The 18,785-nt window shown below is 37.2% G+C and overlaps 1 protein-coding gene across 1 annotated transcript; it reads left to right on the top strand.

Moving 5' to 3' along the window:
• The first annotated feature begins 358 nt into the window (after positions 1–358).
• Positions 359–18,779, top strand: LOC135195977 (leucine-rich repeat-containing protein 40-like). The gene is made up of 10 exons (XM_064222479.1): positions 359–376; positions 504–707; positions 944–1,067; positions 2,021–2,193; positions 3,382–3,524; positions 5,526–5,683; positions 5,964–6,165; positions 13,563–13,751; positions 14,082–14,267; positions 14,884–18,779. Exons 1-10 carry the CDS (start codon positions 359–361, stop codon positions 14,990–14,992), a joined length of 1,506 nt encoding a protein of 501 aa, XP_064078549.1. The 3' UTR covers positions 14,993–18,779.
• The last annotated feature ends 6 nt before the right edge of the window (positions 18,780–18,785 follow it).

Raw genomic sequence — 18,785 nt, 5'->3', positions numbered from 1 at the left:
TGTTCGAAGCTTACGACCGTTTCCAGCTGCCGCTAGCTACTTCCTATTGTTAAAGGACCTCAGGTTTGTATAGTTAGGAAAAATAAAAATGCAATTTTCGACAAATTGTCATTTTACCTGATGAACATGCTTCCTTGTTTTCAAATCTATTGATTTATTCCTTTAGTAGCCAGGGGCAAAATTCTTATTGAAGCAGTTTTTAGTTAAAAACTGACTTTCGAATATAAAGTCCAGTTCTTCCACTCAAGCACTAGCATATGTGCACAATTACAAGATTACACTCAAGTCTTGGTATATTAGCTGGTATATTAGAGGAAAAACCTGAAAATCTATATATTATTAAACTGAAATCTTTACAATGTTTTATGCTATAATGGTAGGTAAATATAGCAAAAAGGAAATTTAAAGAAAAAAAGGAACAATAATGGAAATGTCATATTCATTCAAGAATTCTTTAAACAGGTTTGTGTACATTATCATCCAATTTACTAATTTTATTTCAGCTCTCGGACAACTGTCTCTCAAGCCTACCACCGACAATAGGTGACCTTACGTGCCTTCAACGTTTAAATCTCAGCCACAATAAGCTAGAAGAGGTTCCTGCAAGCCTGTTTGTGCTCCCAGACTTAAGATCATTGCAGCTTGATCATAATAAACTAAGTAGTTTGCCAGGTGATATGGGAAATTTGAACGTCCTAGAGTATTTGGTAAGATTCTCATTTAGTGCAAGTTTATTGTTAATTTTTCTGATACGTAGTTTTCCATTTGTAATAGACACATTTGAAGAAATTGACGAAGTTGATATTTAGACTCTTTGTTTATGAAAATTATTTTATTTCCCTCCCATGAAAATAAGTATAATTTGTGTTATGAACTATAGGATACTCCATATATGAAAGGGTTTTGCTTTTATATCTATGAATGCCTATTGTTTTCATTTCAGGATGTATCTCACAATGATCTCACAGAGTTGCCATTAAGCATAGGATACTTGCAGAGACTTAGTAAGCTGAATGCATCTGAAAATAAGATAAAGGAGCTCCCAGTGGAAATTGGGGATTGCTTTGGTAAGGCTGGTGTTGATTTGTTCGTTGATATATAGAATAGTATATATTTTCTGTTTTGTACATTATAGTTTGTCAACATTACTAGTTATCAGACATATGGTACATGCAATATAAAACAGTGTGAGGTTCTGACTTTTATACCATTATTTCAAGCATCACTTAAATAGTTTTCAGTGGAAAATTATGATTAAGAGTAATGTTTCTCTTGTTTTCCATGAATACAGTAGCTATAAAGTCTGGGTATATTTATACCCTGCACCCCTTAAACTACAGTAAAAGGCTTATAACTGCCTATTTTAACAGGTCACAGCCTAATTTGATAGTTCAAACAAAAATATGCCATAGATTATCATTCTGAAACAATTAAAAATCTTTTCAAACAGAAATAGACCCCAACCATCCTGAAACCACAAGAGTCATCTTTTAGCAACTATACTCTGATTTTTTCCATCTGTCCATCCGCCTGTGGTGGACGTGCATGGTAGCACTGCGCCCCAGGCTATAAATAGTTACGCTATGTGTAAGTTTTAGGTAAATAAAACGATATCTGGGTGTACATATGCAACTGAAAAGTGTTTTGATAATTTAGTGTATGCGAATTACACCGTTAATATTCGAAATAGGATATTATTTAAAGACCAGGACATATTACATATTCGGCACTGGATCTGGAGGCAAAAACCCTCAAACTGATATTTCCATTTTGTATGATATATCCAGAAGTACGACATACCACGGTCCAATGTGCTACTGTATTGTTATGACAAAAAACCAAATGAAGATGGCTCAGTTCCTCATCTCTTATGGTAGCAGAATCTTCATTTTACAAAAAATGTGGCTTATCACACACTCTAAAAAAACTGCTGAATAAGACTTTGTAATCGATTTGAATAAGTGGTTTGTTTTACAAAGCATAAGATTTTTTCTAAATATTTGCACACAATATTTTGCAGGCCTTGCCCAGCTTGATCTAAACAATAACCAGTTGACAGCTCTACCTGAGTCTCTGGGTAATCTGCGTAAGTTAGAACAGCTGTATGCCCGTCACAATGCCATCCAAGTAATCCCTGCATTGAACAATTGTGTCGGTCTTAAGGAACTTCATTTAGGAAACAACTTCATTAAGGTGAGAGTGATCACATTTTTTTTCAATTGTTTCTGCCCATATTTTTGTGCATTCCCACATAATATATGCCATCATTATGATTGTTGAAAGGTACAGTTAGCTGTAGTACACAGTGACCCTCTTGTTTTATATTTCACATTCATGACAGTGTCAAAATACTAACCAGCTATTTTGTGCACTCCAGTAACCTCAGGTAATAATGAATAGTACTAGTGTTAAAAAAAAAAAAAAAAAAAAAAAAAAAAATAAGTAATGCTGGTGTTGTCATATCACAGTTACACCGGAATGAGCAGACAACTGAATTCACTGGGACTTTTTCTCACACTCACTCTCATTGTGTTTGAAATGCAGAAGTCATTATTTAGAGGTTTTGTTTTTTATTGTTTTATCATAGTATTGTATTTTTGTAAACAATATCTCATTATGTATATTAATATTTTCATACACAAATTGAATTCATCGAATTGCCATTATTTAACACACCTAGTTTCGTGGAACCTTCAAATGTGCAGTATTAAGCATGAGAGGCAGTCAGAATAAGAAGAGGTTTAGCTATTCAAGTTTCCAATCATCTGTGAATTTTGCCTTTTAAATGCATTGTTTTTGTTTATGAATAATTCCCTTTTTCTTGTATTATATATTGTAGCATGATGTACAAAATGTACTAAATTTTTATTTTGTACATTTAGTCCTTGTGCAACGGGTATGTCTTATAGGTAGATGCATTGTCTAAGCTAACAGTTATGATACTTCTATTTAGTCAGAGTATGAAGAGGCATATTTGAACATGAAGGAAAGTACATGCAAAACTTATTTCTTTTCTGTTTAATTCTTTATATTTTTCCTATAAGCTAAGTTCTAGTAAATGAACCTGAAAGAAGCAAGATAAATATCTCCATCTCTTCGGTGTACCCTGGTATCTATGTGAAGTGCATTATCATCACTGGGTACTGGGTGGATTTAAACAATAATATTTTTTTTATAGTATAGCTGCTGTTTGTCTTCAAAGGAGGTAATTTCATGGTCTCCCAGGGCTCCAAAAAGAGCCTGTGGCCGACCTTTGAGGACTCACAGCAGCTACCAAAAATAGGTTTTTTCTATGTCAGAACCTGCTTTTTGGTTATGATATAAAATAGTATTAAAAGAAATTAGATGTTGGTAAAATATAAATTCTTGTAATTTCTACAGGAAATAGAACCAGATCAGTTGAACTACTTGACTAGCATCAGTGTCCTTGACCTCAGGGATAACCAGCTTGATAATCTCCCAGATCAGATAACACTTCTTCAGGGTCTGGAACGTCTTGATGTCACAAATAATAACCTGTCCACGTGAGTATATATTATATATTCTTCCTCTTTTATTTCATTCTAGCTTGGTCCCCTCTGGTCAACATTTGATATGTATAAAGGAAACAATATTTTAAATGTTTTGAAATTTTCCAGCTGATATTTTTCTCATTTTTTATTTCCATGAGCTTAATAAATATACTACATTTATTTTAACATATTTTTTGCTTTGCTTTATTTAAGGTAAAATAGATTTAGAATATGTTTGCTTACAAACTTCAGTTTAGTTGTTTGTTAGAATATGTTTGCACATAAATGCAAACCATAGTTATTGTTGCCTGTGTGATAAGCTTCAATTCAAAGAGGCTGCCTGATACTAAGTAAATCCTTTATTTATATCTGTAATATAAACCTTTTATGTAAAGTCAAATGTTGAAGTAACTGTATTGTAAAAAGATAATATTTACCATATATGCTTACTTTCCTATTTTATATTGTAATTTTTTCATCTTCATGCATGTTAACCCTTTTTTAATTATGTTAGTTGTGTAGTCAAGCAAAACTGGTATCAGACACTAAATCTGTTTGTGAATTAATTATTATATCTCAGACTTCTAGTTACACTACTGTTTATATGGGTTACAGACTGATTACTTTTACTTTTGTTCTGTATGGCAGACTATGTGAGAGAGTGGTGCTTATTATGAGTGAAACAGTAGTAATGAAGTAGGGTATCTGGAAAGTATGTATAATAACTGCTTCACCTGACCTTGTTTCTTATATTTTCACTGGTAGTACAGGCATAATTTTATTCACTTTTATCATTCACCAAAGTCAAGATTTGGGGTATGAAGATTCTTCTCATCCTGATTAGAGATTTTTTCCTTGAGGATTCCAGAAAGATATAAGCAGGTTTGGATTACAGAAGGGATGGAATGTCAAGAACAGCAGTCAAAATTGTAACTTGTTTCCAGTGAAGCAGCACTGGAGAAATTGATATACTAATGAAAAGGGCCCACAGTTAATAAGCAGTTCCTTTTCATTCCTTTGGGACACCATAATACAATAGCTTAATGGTGCATCAGCTTTTCCAACACATGGACTGAATTCCTTGCTCTAATATTGATTCAAGTAGATCATAGAGGAAACCTCTTTTGCCTTCCCACATCAGTGGTTGGACTTCAGACATGCTAATAGGCTGGATTTAGCTACACTTAGATCAAGAGCTTGAATCGTCTCCTGTACATAGGAACTGACTTGAGATATTTTCAGGGAATATATTTCTTCTAACTAACACTTCACTTGTTATAACCAGTAGTTGCTGCTCAATCTCCTCATTTAACTTGACATGTAGGACAAGGAAGTTTGTTGTTGATGTCTGAAATAAAAATATTTAAAAAAGTTTTCCCCATATATGGAGTAGCATAGTCAATTATCTCAGACTATTTTCTCTTATTTTTTATCAGTTGGATTTGCAGCATCAAAGAAGTGAAAAATATTTTTGTGCACAATTTTACAATTTTGTACATGTATTTTTAAAACAGTTTTGCATTATAGTTTCTTATAATGCTGAATCATTTACTGCTAAACACTTGGGTGTGATGTAATTTATGTTTGATTGAATCCTGATACTTAGATTCCATATGAAAAAATGTTAAAACCCAATTAGTGTTTAAGTACTCATTTCAGAATTAAATGTCAAATAATGTTCCATTGCATGAGAAGAATACTCACAGTTTTTAACTTTTTGACACCTCATAACAATGAAAGATTTTGCTATCTCAAGTCTTTGTTTTACCTTTTCCGTGAAACTTTGATTAAAATCCCTTTTATCAAACCTTCTTTTGAAATAAATAAAATGACTTCCATAATTAACTCATTGATTTGAGATGTTTTGGTAACTGGCCAAGGAACTAAAGAAAGCAATACGTAGTGACTTTATGAATTCAACGAAATGTTGCAAGTGTTGGTATGGCAGACTCATAAATATTCTCATTTAAGTATATCCATTTAAATATATTCATTTATGCATTCATTTTACAGATTACCTTATCACCTCGGTCTGCTACCTCACTTGAAATCTGTGCCATTAGAGGGAAATCCTCTAAGACTTATAAGACGAGATATCGTTCAACGAGGAACCGTTCAGTTACTGAAGTATTTAAGATCAAGAGTTTCAGCTCCAGTGAATTCATTTCCTGGTGTGTTGAAAGTTTTATAAACACATTTGGCGAGCATGACCTGTATGCAAATTTGAGTTAATGGTTTTGAAATCTTATAAAGACCTTTGATAATCATGTCTTTTCCATATGTAAATGTGAATTTATTGAGTTTTGAAAGTATTAATAAATTTTACAATGAATTTTTCAACTAGTCCCATTGTTGTTATGACCTGCTGTTGACTGTTTGAATAGAAATATTTACTTCTACTTGTATTTTTGCAAACTTTTCTAAAATATAGTTTTTTTTTCATTGCTGTAGGTTTTGAGAATTCCCCTGCTGACACCAATCTCTTGATGGAAGAGAAGGCAATCCCGGACAAGTACCAAATGCGAACATCACAGACAATGAGCTATCATGAAAAGGCATCAGAAATACCAGACAAGCTAATTGAAAATGCATCTGAAGCTGGAGTGCGGACAATTGACTTGAGTAAAAATGTTCTGACTCAAGTTCCAGAAAAGTAAGATTACTTCTAGAAATTGATTGTAATAACCATCATTTTGGATTTTATGAACTAGTTAAAGGTAAACATGAAAAGGGAATCTTCCCACTTCAAGGACTTAGATAAGTGTCTGCTGCAATAATATATTTGGTTTATGAAATCTTGCCAGGCATATACGATACTAATGTCCTTTGGTCGAGACATGATAAACTTGTCATTCTTAACACTTTAGCCACTTTCATATTTGTGTCATTCTTAACACTTCTAATCAATTTCATCTTTGCATCCTTCTACAATCTCGGCTTCATCATGATGGACTATATTAAAACTTGGAGGGGTATCTACCAATGAAACAACTTGAATTTCCATGTATCTCACCACTTGATTTTATTAGATTAATTATAGATTTCTTTTGTATAAATTGGAAAAACAACCATCAGAACATTGTCATTTTCCAGAGAGTTCTTAGAGATCAACAAATAGGATTCCATGGTTTTTAATTTGCTGTTGTTGATGAATTTTTAACATCAGGGAACTGCTTGGAAAACAGTTTAGGTAATAATTCCAGTTATGTGTTTAAGACTAACAAAAATATAAAACTTTTGTACAATTTAGTAAGAATTTTCACATGTTTTTCTTAAGTGGCCTAAGATATTGAAAGAGATTATTATTTTTGAGTTCTATAGCTACATATTTTTATTATTACCTGGATGGGGTTATTTGTGCAGTGTGCAGGTTTGCAGCAATACTTGAAGACTGTTGACCATTTTTCTTTGCATTACATAATTTCATGAGATCCCAGCTGCATCAGTGTCTACCATTTATTTACAGTTCCTTTTGTCCCTTTCCATGTAGCTGTCCATCTTTTGTTTTCCATTACTCTAGTTTTTGTTCGTTACAAAAGAACAGGTTTTGTGCGCATAATATTACTGCTTTGAGCTTTGCTGCTTTCTGTGACTTTTTTTCTACATGATGGGATGTTATTTTGTTGTCCTTTTGAAACCAAGTAGTAATTGTAATTTATTTTGGTACCTTTTAAGTGTGGAACAACCAAAAATATTCCATTTTATTCATGAAACTTACCTGGCAGATAGATATATAGCTGTATTCTCCGAAGTCCGACAGAATTTCAAAATTCGCGGCACACGCAGTGGCGGCGGCCAGGTGGTAGTACCACCCATTCCCGCCGCTGGGAGGCGGAATATCAGGAACTATTCCCATTTTCTATTCATATTTTTTTCTGTCGCCGGTCGGTAACAACTGTTTACAGACCTCCGCCTAGGATTTTGAAACTTCATTAGCCGCTTAAGTATCCTAATTATTCTTTTCGATTATTGACTTGGATTTGTGGCTAGGCATACGCTATCGTAAATTTTTCATTGCATTTGATGTCTGAAGCTAGTTAGCCTAGTTTCAGACTTTGTTGTCTGCTTGGGGTAAGGTGAAGCTACCGGAACTTTCGGTAGACACTCGCTTAGTATATATGGCGTTTACATGTTTTCTTTGCATAAGTTCAATGTAATTAGTGTAATGTGTGACTGATTACGGAAGAAGTAGGATTCATGTACGCATTTTAGAGCGTGTTAGAATCAGGAGTTTTCCTCCACAGTAAACAGAAGTTAGAAATAATGAACCTTCTAACCTCCTGTAGATTTTATTTTGCCTAACCCTGTGGTATGGCTTTCGGGCCTAGAAGAAGTGTCTGCTAGAGGATTACATCAAGTAATCTTAGACTAAAGTGCTCGCTCTCCAATCAGTGTTGTGAAGTGTAGTTCCGCCCCTTGTGTTGTGGAGGGGGCGTCAGATCGGCCCCATAATGCCTCTAGGCCTGGACCTCTGTCGGACTCCCAGGACTCAGGGAGAGGGCATGTCGAAAGCCGCAAGAGGGTTACGGGGCTCCCCACCGATCTGGCGTCCTTCGGCAGAACCTGTTGACGCTTCCCAGGCTGCTAAAGATCGTGCACGTGCACGAATCTTGAAGGATTGCTTCTCGTCCTCCGAGGCGTCCTCCCCGCGCAAGGGTTGGAGCTCTCGGAAGGACTCGCGCCCTCTAAGAAGCTTTAGAGAAGAGGACGCTTCACGTCCTCTCTCTCGTTAGGAGGGAACGTCAGATCGTCCCCATAACGCCTCTAGGCCTAGACCTCTGTCGGACTCCCAGAAAACCAGGGAGAGGGCATGTCAAAAGCCGAAGGAGGGTTACGGGTTTTTCATGCTGATCTGGCTTCCTTTCGGCAGGTCCTGTTGTCGCTTCCCAGGCTGCCGAAGATTCGAGCACGTGCACGAATCTTGAAGGATTGTTTCTCATCCTACCGATGGCCAATCATCCCCCACACGGGGTTTGGGGCGTCTCGGAAGGACTCGCGCCCCCTAAAGAAGCTTTTAGAGAAGAGGAACGCTTCACGTCCTCTCTCTCGTCACGAGAGGATGAAGAGTAAAGAGACCACATTTACCCTTTTCGAAGAATGCACTGGCTCTTTTCCTAAGGGACATATTAAGGAGGCTCATTCATCTTGCCAGAAGAGTGATTTGAGCCTCCTGCGAGTGAACGCTCATTTATACATCATGTATACATTATTAAGGAGGCTCATTCATCTGCCAGAAGAGTGATTTGAGCCTCCTGCGAGTGAACGCTCATTTATACATTATTAAGGAGGCTCATTCATCTTGCCAGAAGAGTGATTTGAGCCTCCTGCGAGTGAACGCTCATGAAGTTAGAGCTGTTTTCAACCTCGCTAGCATTCCAAAAGAATTTGGTAATCAAGGACATTCTTGATTCCACCTTTTGGAGGAGCAACTCAGTTTTCGTCTCCTCTCCTCATGGCGCTCCGTATACGTTATGTAACGTTCGCTTTACTTCGAAAAAGCAAGCTGATAAGTTTGACGTCCGGCAAGCTGCTTTGCACAGTCAAACAACTTATGTCTCTGGTTCGGCATAAGAAGGGCAATTTAGACGTGAGCTAGCTTTGGAGGTGCTCGACGTCCTATAAGTAGAGACATTCTCCAGGACGCTCGGCAAGCACCTTGCGAGGGTGTCTTTCGGACGCTCGGCGTTCCTTTGCTGAGTGCGTTTCTGGAGATGTTCTTTTGCATTACTAAGAAGCAAGTTGTCGCACAGGCGGCCACTGTCTTTGTAAAAAGGTATGAAGGTCTTTAAGGCCCGTCTTGAAGACGAAAAGCCATACGTCTTCCTTTAGTGTTCACACACTTCAGGAGCAGCGTGCGGCTCTCCATGGAGGACTCGCATGAGGACGTCCCTTGAAAAATATTCAACGTCATACGCAAAACGCGGTTCGTCATAACATTGAGATGTTGGCAAGGTCGCTCGCCAGGACGCCTCTTGGCGGGACTTGCATGCATCAGGGCGCTCAACGAGTTCCTCTCTGAAACGTCTTTCAGAAGACTTGGTGTTCTCTGCTCAGACACGCTCTTAGCTACGCAGGATGTTTTTTGAGGACGCTTTCCAGGACGCTTTTGAGGACGCTCGGCAGGACGCTTATGAGGACGCTTTTGTGCACATTCGCCAGGACGCTTCGGTGGAAGCTCGGCAGGACGCTTTGCGAGAGAAAGACTTGTAGAAGGCGTTTTATTTGCTGTTCAGGACGTTTCTTAGGACGCTTGACGCTTTATAAACGCTTGTCAAGAGGAGGTTTTTTCAGGACTCTCCACAGGACATTCCTTCACAGAAATTTTTAAAAAGGATTCGGAGTTAGCGGAGAGACATACCCAAATTTTTTCTTCGATCCCTCTTTCCTCTTCATCGATTTCTCTGAGAATCGGGAAGATTATATACTCGGATTCCTGGGTGACTTTCGGTCATGTTAAAGGGTTTTCCCCTATTAGCAAAGTGCTAATAGTTTTGTCAAGTAAGGACGTTTTCCCCATTGTCAAGATACTAAACGTTTTGTCATTTAAGTGGGGGACCCCTCATAAATGGGGTAGTTCTCATTGACATAGATTTTAACGTTTTATCGTTTAAGCGGATAAACTCATTAACAAATTTCGGAAGAGCTCTCATTCATTTTCAGAGGCTCATCCGGGGAGTAGGAAAAAGACTTGTAGACTAGATCCAGGAAGTCTTATGTCCAATATCATAAGAACATTGAACGGTCCTTTTCGATCCTCGGTTCTCTCTTGATGATCTCTATTCGAATATTACTCCCTTTTCTTGGCAAAGAGTCTTGGAAAAGAGTCAAGGAGTTTCTTTTAAAAAGTCTCATTCATTAGAACGTGGACAGTCTTTTCATTTCTTTCTCTCTTCCTCGTCGAGGAAAGATGTAGTAGAGAATTCGATGTTCAAATTACTACAATACTTACGTAGTTTATCTTTGCGTCATTTTGCTAACGCATGGTCAAGTCTAATACGCATATCGTATTTACCTCTGCGGATAGAAGCCGAAAGAACTGCTGTTGTAAAGTATTTATTTGACACTCCCTTCAACCTTCCAAGAGTTTTCGGAGTAAGAATAACTATTCAGGTATTGTTACGACAACACCAACTCAGATTCTGTATTTAGCGAATTTTGTTTCGTTTAAATATGCCTGCTTGAGAGTCCTTTTGCTCGATAATTTCATACCTATCCCTTCGTCAAAAGGAGTAGCTGGCAGCTCAGGCAGATAGTGCGAGACGATGAACAAGGCTGCTGTTACTGTGATCTACGCAGTACCGGCTAGCTCGGTGTCATGCGCGGTTGGTTGCGTCTCTCTGCCCTACAATCATGGATTTTAGCCTCGGGTTGAGGAAATTTCTAGTAATCATGAATGAACATGCCTTCCGTTTACTTAGAAATTTCAACAAGATATCTCTTATACTTGTTCGGTGCGGGTTTACCGCACGGTAACAGAATTCTGTACGAATCTACCGCGGCATAGCACTATAATAATGCTCTCCTGCTTATGCAAAGCGCAGCCTTATTTAGGGAAGGAAGCAGGCTGAGTGAGGGAATGGATGAGTTGCTGGGGACCATTTCCCTCGCTGGAGAAGCTTGTTTTCCCTGAATAAACAGCAATTCAGACCCTCTACAATTTTTCCTCACGAAGAAATTGGAATAACATCAAAGATCTTGTAATAATTCTAATTTTCTCTCAACGCCGTGAGGATCACCTCGGGTGATAGCGAGAGGGTGCCAGACATCCGAAACAGAACGGAATAGATGTTCTGGCACATTGTCTGAAAGAATTGGAAGCCAAATTGGTCGGCTCTCCAGTTCCTCGAAGGATGAGTTTGGATCGAGTGGCCCAAATCATCTCGGATAATTTCTCAGCTCTCTCATAGCTCAAGAAGAGAGAATTAGTTATGGCTTGGGCACGGAACGTAACGATCCTCAAGAGGTTCGTTAAACTAGTGCACGTCCGTGCGGGTCTTCTCGATCGAAGGCAACAACTACTGACGTCTGAGTAATCCTCACTTAGAAGTATGTCGAAAGTGAGGAGAGACTGAGGGCGTCCTTTCGTTAAATTTTTCGTAATATTGAAGACGAAGGAGCTTCCTCTTAAGTTGTTCCCTTATTCATGATCCTAGAGGATTAGCTTTAGTCACCACATGTTGGCCTCTAAGAGGTTGGATTCACAGAGGTCAGGTAATTCAGAGAATTGTCCAAAGACCCTTCCCGAGAGAATCGGTGTAATCTAACATCGTCACTTAGTGAAGTATCTAATATCTCTCCTCTCGGAAAAGGTCTGAAGGCGTTCAGACTATCGAGAAGCGATAAGATCTTCAAGACTATGGCAGTCTCTTGGCCAAGGCAAAGCAGTGCTGCCTATTTTCAGTGTTCAATCGGTGCGGGCCGTTTCTGGAGATAGTGAAGGGAAATGATGGTTCTATCTTTCCGTATGAAGTATGAGATAAGATAGAAGTCCTAACTATTGTAGAATATGCAAATATGTTGTTGACGGCCTCTAGGCTCAGAGATTCGGTTCTGTCAAACAACAAAGCTTCCCAACGATCTTTGAGGTCTGGGGAGATCTTGAAATTCTCTGGATCGCAGGTTCCGGCATGGAACTTAGACGTAGTCTGAGTTTCTGATGCCAAAAGCATTTCGAACCTATCCTTTCTGCGAACTTAATACACGTGACCAGAAAGGCTAACATTCTAACCGCTCTAGCCACGGCAAAGAGGGTTAGTGAGCTTTTAGCCATCATCAGAGGTTTTAGCTTTAAAGGACATAATGCGGTCTGTCCTCTAAGCCTTCCGTTCTTGATAAGAACGAAAACCTGTCTAACCCTTGACCCGAAGGCTTGGAGACCAAGGGTATGGCACAAATTATTGGGCAAGGGCATTAGAGAGTCCTGTGCCCTGTCGGGTCTCTCAAGTTTTATCTTGATAAAACTATAGAAAGTCGAGGTCAACGGACAATCTGCGGTGTTCCGTAAAAGACCAGACTAGTTCATGTCCAAGAACACCCTGGCATTATAGTCAAGGAGTTCTTTTAAGAAGTCTCATTCGTTATGTTTGCATAAAGATTTGAGATTTTTTTCTTAATATGAATGCTCAAGAGGTGAGGGCGCGGCTCGGAAGCATTTCAACAGGGCATGACACTCAGTAACATCCTGAGTGCCACGCTTTAGCGAAGCAACTCTGTGTTCGCTTCACACTCCCGACGGGATGTGAAGACGACATTTGAGATCTGTAAGTCGCTAGGACCATACTATCCGTAGATATATTATTAGGGGCAGCAAGCAACACGAATCCTATCCTATAGAAAAGGGATAGGTGTGCTTTTTAACTTTGAAGGGTTGGTCGCTTGAGGCGCGTTCCTTTTCTTTAGCCTAGAAGTTATGGAACTAACTTTGATAGGTTAGGTCAGGTGGTGGTTTTTAGCTTCGTTGCCCTCAGAAGTATGGTCATATGGTCTAGTCACATTGTGGTCACGCCCCCGTTGACAGATCATCTAGAGCGCACCAGCATTACAGGTCTCTACCTCGCTGGCAACTCTAGTAACGCAGAAGCAGACTTTGGTGACAGTAATCACGAAGTCGGCTATGCTAACAGGTGAGGAACCAAGATGTATATCATCGACTTAATTTAGTTTCCCAAAAATCCTATTCTGTCTCTTCCCACCATCCGAAGGTGGGATTCAGCTATATATATATCTGTCAGGTAAGTTTCATGAACAAAATGTTATTGTTATAATACAATTAAGTTTGTTCATACTTACCTGGCAGATATATATATAGCTGTATTCTCCGAAGTCCGACAGAATTTCAAAATTCGCGGCACACGCAGTGGGCGGCCAGGTGGTAGTACCCATTCCCGCCGCTGGGAGGCGGATATCAGGAACTATTCCCATTTTCTATTCATATTTTATCAGTGCCACTGTCTCCTGAGGGGAGGTGGGTGGGCACTTTAATTATATATATCTGCCAGGTAAGTATGAACAAACTTAATTGTATTATAACAATAACATTTTTACTTACAGGCTAGAAATTTTGTCTGGACATGTGTCAGAAATCATGCTTCCCAACAACAGATTAACGGTGATTCCTTCTTGGTTTGGGAAATTTCAAAGACTCCAGTTTCTTGATGTCCAAGGAAATCAGCTTTCTGATCTTCCAACAGATCTGGCTGAGTTACTGCACTTGCGGGAAATCAATATAAGTGCAAACAGGTAAATCACTGTTCAGTGTTTGTGCCTGAATAAAGTAAGTGAGTGACAGTAAATTTAAAGTGCTCTACATTGATGATTTATGCCAAGTATTGGACATATTAGTCTGCATCTTGCGTCTGTGAATTCAACAGGCACTTGTCAGTCTAGTTATGTTCCTGAAATTATTGGAGAAATGGTTCCCTGGGATAGTTGCTAAGTCAGTTACTTCAAGTTCTTTTTAGTAAGATGGGAGCACTCAGAATAAAGTGTAACATTTACTCCACTGGACTGTAAACAGTACTGAATGCACAGGTTTTGTTTGAGTTCCCTCATTTCTAATAACTTTTTCAGATTTGAACAGATTCCAGCTTGTATATATGAAATGAAGCAGCTTGAAATATTAATGGCTGCAGATAACAAAATTACTACTATGTATGTTGATGGCCTTTCAAAGTTGGAACGGATAGCTGTTTTAGATCTTCACAATAATAGTATAGACTTCATTCCTCCATTACTTGGAAACATGACTCAGCTCAAGTAAGTAGTGGGTAAATGAAACTACTGTAGGTATTTAATGATAATGATAACATCAAGTGATACCCAGTTTTTATGTTACTAGCAAATCTGTTTTTTTGTTTGCTAGTCAGTCCAAACATCTTTAAGTGATAGGGTTTGACCTCAGCACTGCTTTTGGCTGAGTTAATATTCAACTCTTAGTTTTCAAACTTGATATCATGTTGTACTGTTATTATCAGATTTTCATCAACTAGATTGCAGAGTGGTTGTTAATCTTGGTTATTTTTTAAAATAAGCCAGCTGCTCATGCAGATGCTTCTCTTTGTATACATCAAGCCCATAACTGTTGTTGCTGAATTTATTAACTGAATTTTAGCTAAATTTAGTATATAGTGCAAATTATTGTGGATGAAGTGGAGCAGTAACATAATTCAGAGTAGTACTCGATTCCCCACCTATCATTTCACAGACAGCATTTCTTTAACACGTACAATTTATGGAAACTGTTGCTATTTGTAAGTTATTTTTTTTTTAAGTAAGTGGACTGATTATAAATGTAGTTGTGCAACCTTAATGTATTTATCACATTTGATATTTCAGTATGTATGGATGTTAAATGGTGAGCATTCTATTTCAGAAGTCTTCAGTTAGATGGGAATCCATTCCGTGTTCCCAGGAGGGCCATCTTGGATAAAGGAACTAGGGAAATCCTCGACTACTTGCGGTCTCGAATCACGAATGAGTGAAAATCTGTAATTGTTGAGATTTCATTCAAGTTTTTTGTACTTAACAAGAAAGTTAGAGGTGCATTATTTAAACACAATTCTTAATTAAAGTAGATGTGCTCTTCTTATGCCACTAATACAATTTTTAGAAGTGGATTTTTCAGATCTTTAGAACTAACAGTTCCAGTGCGAATAAGCAGTTGTTGCCAGAATGGACTGTGATTTTACAGTATAAATGTACTTATACTTATTCTCATATTTTATCAATTCTCTTAGTCTTATTGAAATTTGTGTAATTATATAATAACATAGCATGTCCGGAGTGAATAAAGCCACTCACTAAATATCTAGTAGAGTAAGGGAAGACTGTGATATTGTACTTCTGACTTAACCCCAAGACTTATCATTCCTTTAGATTAGACAATAGTAGGTAGTTGTGAGTTGCATTTAACAGTATAAGTATTTTACGAAGTAAGTTATGAGGTCTTAGAAAAATCTGGTAAATGTACTCTAATGAACAGTAGGCAAGTAAAGTAAATATATTCCTATGAATGTCAGAAAAGTTTAGTGAATGTATTTCAGAAGGTAGCATAGATGCAGTGACACAGTCTAGAATACTCGGTAAGCATTTCAAAGTAGTGAATTAGTAAAACCAGCATACTCACATTGAGAAGAATGTTCATGACAATAGTTCTATGGTATGTTGTGCTGCACAATATTTAATATTTTAATCCTAATCATATCAGTAGATTTGTACCGAATTGTCATTAAGTTTACCCTTGGTGTTCCATAATAATTTAGAGCAGTTAGATTAGCTTTGGTATTGAGATAATTTGGAATAATTTCCTAAGGAATTTCATCTCAGGTCCTAAAAAAAAAAGTCCAAGGAGATGCTGTGTTCAGTAAAATTTGTCCCTTCATATCATTGGCTCTTGGCGTGTAACGAGGGTAGTAGAATGCTCATTGAAAAGCATTTGCTTTCTTATACAGTAGCTAATGACAGAGTCAATGATGCATATCAGATTGGCTGTGTTACATGTTAACAAGAAACTAAGGCTATCAGGATTCTTGGCAAGTTAATTTGAATCTGTTACTTGTTAGAAGTTTATTATTCTTTAATTTAGGTTTAGGTTCAGAGTAACTTTTTAGAATTGGAGAAATCTTAAATGTTTCATTGCAACCTGGGTTGTCAAATATTTACTATTAGTAAAGATATGGCTAGAATAGTGTTGAAATATTGTGAGTAAACAGAGTTTTTTTTACATATTTCATTCATCTTGAAAGGGAATAGATTAATTTTATTCAAACTTTACTTACAACAAATCTGTTCATTGGATTGAAATCATTCTCATTGTTTCACATAAATTATTTCAATTCTTGAATTATATTGTTATTGAAGCAGCCAGTTACTATCTCGAGAATTTAGTGTGACATTTGTTAAAATTGGAGTCTTCAAATATGGAACATTGCAAATATGTAACAATTGTGTAATTGTTGTTCTGTTCTTGTGAAGTGAAAAGTTAGATTTGAATATCCAAGTTTGGCCAGTGAAGAAATTCAGTTATGTACTAAGTATGCTCTAAACACAAATAATGCCTTCTAGAGTATACTCTGACTTGTGTTTTTTGAAAAAATCTGAAACACCTCAGGCCTCCTTTAACCTACTGGAAGCTTAAATACTCTAACCATCCATTAAGTGCTAATATCTTCCTCTTATTTCAGCTAACTGGTCTTTCTTTTATGTGATCTAAGTTTATCAATGAACATTTTTTCCCCTTTTAAAAATAGTGTGTATAGATTGCTATTTAGTTGTAGGTTTTAATGTTAGGGTATGAGCATGTTTTTTTATGATTATCAGAAATTATCATGTAGATATCTTATAAATTCTCTTACTTTAACTGTATTGAAGCCTTGTTGCTTAGTAAGGTGAACAAACAAATGTCAAATAATTGTTGTAATACGTAATGAGGAAAGCAGTAGTAGGAGTATTAAGATGATAATAGGTGAGACTTCACTCACTCACTAGGGTGAGATCCACCTATCGTCAAATGCTCTTACTTCATGGCTTTGTTTCATCAGTAGCTGAATTGTGTATAGTGCTCTTCTAGACTTCCATTCTTTTATAATCTTTGTTTTCATATTGTGGTTATTCAGGGTTATTGTAGGGTTTTCAATTTCTGTAAATATTGAAGTTATTTTCATTTGATATTTGTTGATTGAGATTTTATATTCAACTGGTGAGCTTGTATGCAGTTGATGTAATCTTTTGAACTTGTGACATAATTGATCAACTCTCATACTTTACTTCACTACAGTTTTCACCACTTATTGAAGGACAAATCTTTTTGTAGAACCTTTGAAAGTCTGATGTGAGTCATTGTTCTTGGTAAATACATATAATAATATGTGTCACAGCTAACTCAATGACATATAGTTAGCCTACACTTGTGATCATCATGGGTCCTAGACATTATTTCTCTGATTTAAAAGAAAATCATTTTTATGTAAGAAAACCATGTTAATAGATATTTTGGCTTCTGAAATTAATTACATTTTATTTTATGTAGTCACGCAAACAAGCATTTGTTCCTTTTAACCTCATTTTTTTCCTACAACAAGTTAAGTATATGTTAGTTTTACCAGTCCACTGAGCTGATTAACAGCTCTCCTAGGGCTGGCCCGAAGGATTAGATATTTTAGATGGCTATGAACCAATTGGTCATCTAGCAACAGGACCTACAGCTTATTGTGAGATCTGAACCACATTATTTTTGAGAAAGGATTTTCTATCACCAGAAATAAATTCCTCTGATTCTGTGTTGGCCGAGCTGAGAATCGAACTTCGGACCACTGTATTGGAAGCTGAGCTTGAAAACCACTAATCCAACGAGCAACTTTTCCTACAACAAACTTACTATTTATATTGCTTTTTTTTTTTTTTTTTTTTTTACTATGAATGTTCCTAGACAAGTACTCTTGACTAAAAACACAAAAGAGAAAACAAGCCATGGATGGGTGCTTTATATATTCACAGATCCAACAGCTTCTGTCAACCCTGTTCATTTATTTGTTTGTGTGTTGTATTGTTATGTGATGTTATTTCTGAGACTTTCATCTATGGCAAAATTTGTGGTTTAGTTATTTATATACTTTTGTTCTTTATTATCATTTTCTGTTCCACTCTTAATGTGATAGTTTTTTCTGTTAACATTTTTCCAAGTCGCTTTGTTGCTGTCCAAGATGTATTTGCCTTTACTGTTTTGCATTAGTCTAACCAGATGTTACAACTACATTACAGTAGTTATTTACTGAGGTACCAGGAAAGGGCGATTCATCATTCATCACTGGCATCAAGCCTGAGCCATGCTGGGAACTGCTCTAGAGCCCCTCATAGCTGTATCTTCTACAGATAAGCCAATTCTGCTTACTTGGAATCATACCAAGAATCTGTGTTGGAGTCTTTAAGTAAGCAGACAGCAGATGAACCAAAGAGACTTGCAGATGTATTATATGGTAGTAATTCCTGGATTTTATCTTTGAGGAAAACTTAAACCAGCATGTCACTTCAGTCTTCAAAAAATCTTCAAATGTTGACCACTGCCTAAGGCAAGGGGAGAGACTAGATTTATAAGAGGTCCATCATTTGCACCTGCATCAGGGGAACCTTCTCCAACTACAGTACTTGGGGGAGCTGTCCATGCAGAATTAAAGGTAGAACACAGGTGTTGGTCAACCGCAGATATCCCAAGCACAAAGTTATCTAAGGTATAGCATTTCTTTTAAGATATATGTTCAGTATTTGTTTACTGTTCAG

Source organism: Macrobrachium nipponense, chromosome 17 (assembly GCF_015104395.2).
Source record: "Macrobrachium nipponense isolate FS-2020 chromosome 17, ASM1510439v2, whole genome shotgun sequence".
Classification (NCBI taxonomy): Eukaryota; Metazoa; Arthropoda; class Malacostraca; order Decapoda; family Palaemonidae; genus Macrobrachium; species Macrobrachium nipponense.
The sequence above is the reverse complement of the archived record's forward strand: the minus strand, read 5'-3'. Positions and strand labels throughout refer to the sequence as shown.

Bases quoted from the DNA above. Each gene is read 5' to 3' on its own strand.
- LOC135195977 (XM_064222479.1), top strand. The intron at 3,525-5,525 runs GTGAGTATATAT...TTCATTTTACAG, and splicing joins ACAAATAATAACCTGTCCAC to ATTACCTTATCACCTCGGTC. The intron at 5,684-5,963 runs GTGTGTTGAAAG...TCATTGCTGTAG, and splicing joins TCCAGTGAATTCATTTCCTG to GTTTTGAGAATTCCCCTGCT.